Here is a 7,176-nt window from a genome sequence, read left to right on the forward strand (position 1 = left end):
ATAATCAACATCGCACCTTAGCTACGAGCGATTTTGAGAAAAATTTCTTTAAGTTAATGAACAATAGTGTTTTTGGGAAAACTATGGAAAACGTAGATAAAAGAAAAGATGTTAAGATTGTAACCTCTTGGGGGAGTCACAAAAAACGTCTAGGAGCTAGAGCTTTAATAGCAAAACCGAATTTCCATAGTTTAACTAAATTCACTGATGAAATGACGGCAATTCAAATGAAAAGAGTTAATACTTATTACGATAAGCCGTTGTACTTGGGATTTTGTGTGTTAGAGTTTTCTAAATGGAAAATGTATGACTTCCATTATAGCTATATGCAACCCAAATATGGTAATTGTTTAAAATTAAACTATATGGATACAGATTCATTTATATATACAATAAAAACTCACGATTTTTATAATGATATTCAACATGATATTGATTCATATTTCGATACTTCTGCATACTCAGTTGATAATCCCTATAATATTCCAATAAAAAATAAAAAAGTCTTGGGTATGATGAAAGATGAAAATTCTGGGAAGATAATGAAGGAATTTATTGGGTTAAGATCGAAAATGTATTCTTATTCTGTTGAAGAAACGGAAGTAAAAAAAGCTAAAGGCGTCAAGAAAATAGCATTGAATGATATAAATTTAGCCAGCTATAAGGATTGTTTGTATAACAAACGAATTTTTCATGGTGAAATGTTTGTTTTTCGATCTTTTGCTCACCAAATCTATACACAACAGCTAAATAAGATTGTTTTAAGTCATCTTGATGATAAGAGATATATAAGGGAAGATGGAGTAAGCACCTACGCATGGGGTCATTATCAAATGAATACACATTAAAAACAAAAAAGAAATATTGTTAATTTTAAGTAAATTATTTTTATTTATTAACCTATTTATATAAGAAAAAACAAAACAAAAAAATGTTAAGCTTAAGGAATTTTTAAAATAAAGAACATTAAAAAAAAAAAAAAAAAAAAAAAAAAAAAAAAATTGTTGCTTTTTATTTCACATTACATTTTTAGGAAAACTTTAGATTCTGGCTGCATACAAAATTATTAATTAAAAATACATTTTGGAGTGCACAACACTTGTTATGTGATAAACATCTTCTCTCGTTTGTAAAAAGAAGTTTCAAGTCTTCAAAACTAGGACAATTGTAATCTTCGATATTTATAACGTCTACGTTTTCATTTAACATCTCTTTTATCAATTGAAATTTTTCGTTGCCCTTAACACAAACGACACGATTTATAATTTTTTCTTTAAGAAATTTCTTTACTTCATTATATTTTGTGAAGCCGCCATTCCAATACAATCCATGATGGTTTTGATATAGCCATTTTGCTTGTCTTTGCAATGATGTTGGTAAGTGCTTAAAATCAAAAGGGGGCGTCGTTATAAAGTGATGATGATTGCCGTCATGAAGAATAGCTATTTCCTTAACAATTAACTTGTTATGAGGTCCTCTAAACCCTTGAATATCAATTATGAATACCATTGTTGATTTTGATGTGTTCTTGTTTAAAAGTTGTATTGAACTAAATCAGCTAAATATTACGGGATACTATTTGACTAAGAGGATTGTAATTTATAATTCGATCATGCAGCATCAAACAATATGCTGAAGTATTAGGAGGTAATACTTTGGTTGTTTTAATTTCTAAACGAATGTCAACAGGGCCAGTTTTAATTATTTCACTCTGATGTCTGCAATCAATCACAAAAATAGGAGCTTGCAACTTAAAGAGCTCTCTTGTTAGCAGTGGTTCAGATACTAAGCTGTTATAATATTTTCTTTTAAACTCACTGTACATTTGGTAAGGAATGCTTAAGTTGTTTTTCTCAAATGATATATTTTGATCTTCATAAGGGTAAACGTCAGAATTTAAATATGCCTTTACGTTGGTAACGTTACAATGATCAAAATAGGTAGGATTCTCTTTCAGTTGATTTCTCTTGTTAGTTTGTAACGCAACAATAATGTATCTAGGTTTTTCAACTTGTGAAGTGGTCTTAACATTCCAGATATGATGGTCACTTGTAGGTAGGGCAGGATATTCATATAAATCCCAATTACGAAATGCAATTTTCATAGTGTCATTATCATTTATAGACTTGAATAGGTTCAATTTCAAAGAATCAGTAAGGTGAACATGCGGAACTTTCCATTGAACTTTGAGTAACGTTATCCTCGCTTGTTCATCTGCATCAGCTATTAGTGAATTTTCATCAGTACGAGAACGGGTTAGAATTAAGTCATGTCGAGCATTAGGTATTATTTTTTTGAAATCCTCTGCAAAACCCAAAAGTTTGTTTAGCGGCAAACAAAAATTAAAATATAATCCATCTAAGTTTAATGAAGAATTTGGACACCAACCTGCATTATACAACATAACACTTTCATTTTGATTCAAAGAAATATAATTTTTTATAGAAGTTGTGATTCCAACATTACGATTACTATCTATTTCAATACCATTCAGTTCATATCGGATCTCATCAAATAGAAATGCTATACAATTGTTTACAAGTTGTGTCTTTTTGACTTCCGATCCATCATTTTTCGATACAGTCCCCTCAACATAAATGTAACTTTCCGAAGGTAATATATTGAGATTTTGATGTTGCACGCAGATGTGGATGATGTCATTTTTGCCGAAGTTGTTTAAATACGGGGAATAGGAATGATATTCGTATTTTGAAATACTATCATCAAATGTTGGTTCTTGAAAAATATTCAGCATATCTTACTTTGTTGAATTGAATTTATTATTTTCTTTTCTTCAATGTGAATCCTAATGATACTAAGAATGATTTGTTTTCTTTTGATAGTGATTGTACTTTCTCTTTAGGAGTTATCGAAGTATTGATTATAGATCTCGGTAAACCTGGTCTTTTATAGAAATTACTGGAATCTGGGGCAGTATTATAAACTATCATTTTTGATGATTAAGGTGTAATCGAATGGTTACTAATTCACCTCGGAAATTAATAAGGTTTCCTTCTTGATCTAATAAATTTATTGTAATTGAACTTATCTTCTTCACGTTCACTGGTAAATAAATAACATTTTTAGGCACCTCAATTATTTTATACCCCGGACTGACTTTGATTGAAAATTGATGAAGTATATGCGCAGGTTGACTATTTATGAATGTCCCATCAATTAAGTTGCATTCAATTCTCACTGTATTGACACGATTGATATCAACGTATAGATCTGATTCATGCATTTGTTTTGCCAACAGTTTTCTTTTACTGAACCCTAAAAGTGAGCCAATCGAATAAGAATGTGAAAAATCTATATCTTCATTGCAGTATATTTCACATTTCAAAGTGTTGTTATTTGCTCTGATTTTTACAATAGTTGTTTTATTTTTCTCTTTAAGACCTTCTTGAATATAATTATTTATATCTTCAATTTCGTAAGAGCCAATTGGAAGAACTATTACATCAGTACCAATATGAAATAAATTATTCATTACATCTACGTTAGGTATAGAGTTGTATGTCTGGAAATCCACTAATCCACACACATAATTTGAGTCTAATATTATCGGGGGGAAATACTCTGTTGTCAGAGAAGACTTGTTTCCGCTCAACGTAAGTGTTATCGACATTATCGGTGTAATAGAAATGAAACAAATAATGTATTGTAAAGCTTATTTATTTTGATTTAACAGAAACTCTAAGCATAAGTGACCGCAATTAAAAGTATTAAAACTCTGTAAACATTTATGATTGTAGTAAATATTACATTCATGCAAGTATCTTACTAATTCCTGGGGAGGTCTTAGATTACCGAAGCTATCAAAATATTTTACATTATTTTTGTTTTTGTTATATGCTACCCAATGTGTACCACTTCCGTTATTATTATCTAAATTTATGATTCCATTTTCTATTCTAAATGGTTTATTCGGCAATGTATCCCTCATAAAAACACCTCTGAAATTCGGAATATAAGTTTTACCAAAATTAAGTATATCTACGTTAGTAAGTGGACGGTTGGGTAGCATTTTTAATAGTTTTTTGATTCTAGTGAACTTAAAAATAACCCCAAACCAGTTTTATATGGCTTAAGATAAAGACCCTTTCCTTGCTTAAGTTTTATAGTTTCCATAACTTTATTGTGACGTTTATTTTCCTCCAATTGTTTTCTTCCAATCTTTGAATCGTTTATAGCTTTCGCCATTCCTGCAACGCCACCAGTTAGAGAACCTACAGCAGATAATCCTGCTAAGATAGGAAGCAATGGTAAAAATCCTCTAACTTTTGGAATCGGTATTACTCTAGGTAATGTTATATTCCTCCGTTTGTTCTTAATAACTTGTCTAGCTGCAGTTAAAGCAGTCGATGCTAATTTATTTATGTTTTCAGTTTTCGAATTTTTGATTGCCACTTTAGCTTCTTTGACTGCATTTTTGAAGAAATTAATTTTCTTTTTCCTGGGGCATTGACGACGGTCTTTCTTTGTCTTAGTTTTTGATGATATACCCATTCCAAGAGTAGATTTAGCCTTCATCATGTTAGTAACTAAAAGACTATTTAGTTTCTCTGATAATGTTGAATCCTTAGCTTTGAACCTCTGCCAGGATTTCTCAGATAAAATTTTATCGGCTGAATGTCTGTAATTTAAATTATTACTTTTACTATATGCTATATCGTGTTCACGACAAGCTTCATCTAATTGATTGATCCCCCGATCTCCTCTAGCAAGACGCTTTTCAAGTTTGGTTCCGGGTCCACAAAAATTATAAGATGGGAGATGTAATTCAAATGGAAGTTTGTTTATTAATGAGTTAATCAATCCGTTTCCCTGAACTGAGTTAGTAGAACTAAAAGTTGATGTTCTAAAATCAATCATTATATAACTAATGCTTAAGACGTGGGGAGTGATTATGAAACAATGATCATAAAACACGAAGACTTATATGAAAAGCTTCATTCAATAAAATGAAGTTCGTAAGGCAGCAAGAATCCATTAGCATTCAAAATTTTGACGGAAATATAAAACAAAAAAAGAAGCATGGAAAATTATTTCCTAATAGTATTCGAGGAATAATTGTAGGTCCATCTAATTGTGGAAAAACTAATGTTATGCTAAGCATTCTTTTAGATGTCAATGGTTTAAAGTTTGAAAATATATACCTTTATTCAAAATCATTGCATCAACCAAAATATGCATATCTAAAAAAGGTTATAAAATCAATAAAAGAAATGCAGTATTATGAATTTTCAAATAATTGTGAAGTTATGTTGCCTTCTAAGGCTAAACCCAATTCAGTTTTCATATTTGACGATGTAGCTTGTGAGAAACAAAATACCATAAGAGACTACTTTTGTATGGGTCGACATAGCGGTGTAGATAGCTTCTACTTATGCCAATCATATACACACATTCCAAAACATTTGATTCGAGATAACGCTAACTATATAATTCTTTTCAAGCAAGATGATCTTAATTTGAAACATATTTTTAATGATCATATTAATTCAGATATGACGTTCAAACAGTTTAAAGAGTTGTGTTCAGAATGCTGGAAAGAATTGTATGGGTTTTTAGTTATTGATAAAGATAGTTGCGTTAAAAATGGACGGTATAAAAAATCTTTTAAAGAAACAGTTATTTTATAAATTGATACAGTCATGAAACTGCTTTTCATATTAATACACCTATCTTAATATTACCTGTATTATACTGCCTTGTATTGAACAGCCCCTGTATTGAACAGCCCTGTATTATACTGCCTTGTATTGAACAGCCCCTGTATTGAACAGCCCTGTATTGAACAGCCCTGTATTGAACAGCCCTGTATTGAATAGCCCTGTATTGAACAGACCTGTATTGAACCGCCCTGTATTGGACTACCTATTCTTCAGATCCTATTAGAAGTAATCTAACACTCTAAATAGCTATGGATATGAATATAAAAACACTGAAAAATCTTATAAAAACAAAGGAGGCTTTGAAGAAAAAGTATATGCTTCTCAAAACTGGAAAATACATAAAGGACTTAGAAACTGAAAACACGTATAAACCAATTGTTGAACCCTTACGTAAAATCGTTAAAAATTTTGAAAATAGTGAAACCAAGAATCGCGAGTTAAAAGAAATAAAATCATCCGCTGTTAAGCGTCGTCTTCAATTTAAAAGTCCCCCAACAGAAGAAGCTGAAGCAATTGAATATGAAAATAATTCTTCAGAAGGAGATTTGAATTTACCTTTATCGAATTCGATGACAGTTGATGAAGACACATCATTTAAAACACCTTCAAATAGCTTTAATGAAAGTACTCCGATCAACAGATCGTTGATTTCAAATTCACTTCATGATAAAATCTATGGTCCGTACTTTGATGCTGAATCGAATTCAAACAAATTGGGAAGATCAAACTTTAAAATAAACGATGAAAACAATATTATAATTGATGAAGAAATTTTCTATGGAACTGAGGGTCTTCTTGAACTAGTATTGAGCAAAAATCCCCGAAAGAGTATTTATAATACTGAAGATTTAAAGCAGTATCAAAAAATATTACAAAAACATGCGCTCATTTGAGAAATCATGATATAAATTCACAGGTTAAAGGTAATAGAGGACAAAAATATAAAAAAATTATTAAACCTTTGATTCAGAGTATAACAAAAAGTAAACAAACAAAAGTTGGAAATGCATACATGGATATGGATAGTTCTCCTACAATGATCTATTCAGCTAATCCTATTGATTATGTATATTGGGATAACCCAAATGAGCTTGTAGATAGGTTGAGACTTTTAATCGCATCTGAAACTTCGGGGCATAACAATCATAAAAATGAAATAAATTCAATCGTGGAAGAGTTGCGAGAACAAAATATAATTTATTAGCAAAATGAGTGTTGACAAGTTCGGAAGAAGCTCCAGCAAATTTCAAAGAACAATCGTTGGTCCTCAAGGTCCTCCTGGTGATGGATTTAAGCAAACTGAGAATGGTGATTTTGATATTGAAGGAAAATGTCTGCATAATATCGGAAGTCCAACAATGCCTCATCAAGCAGCAAACAAAGCATACATAGATGATGAAATAAAAAATAAGGAACAAATATTAAAAGAGTACATTGATCTACATATTTTCAATACAATCCGTCTGTTGAATGATCTTCGAGAGTATTTTCTACT

The 7,176-nt window shown here is 30.7% G+C and overlaps 1 protein-coding gene across 1 annotated transcript; it reads right to left on the reverse strand.

The window, feature by feature from the left end:
• Positions 1-4,032: 4,032 nt before the first annotated feature.
• On the reverse strand, positions 4,033-5,307 carry LOC129914971 (uncharacterized). Its single transcript, XM_055994424.1, has one exon. It carries the CDS (start codon positions 4,876-4,878, stop codon positions 4,033-4,035), a length of 846 nt encoding a protein of 281 aa, XP_055850399.1. The 5' UTR covers positions 4,879-5,307.
• Between the last annotated feature and the right edge of the window lie 1,869 nt (positions 5,308-7,176).

Source organism: Episyrphus balteatus, chromosome 3 (assembly GCF_945859705.1).
Source record: "Episyrphus balteatus chromosome 3, idEpiBalt1.1, whole genome shotgun sequence".
In the NCBI taxonomy this organism is placed as follows: domain Eukaryota; kingdom Metazoa; phylum Arthropoda; class Insecta; order Diptera; family Syrphidae; genus Episyrphus; species Episyrphus balteatus.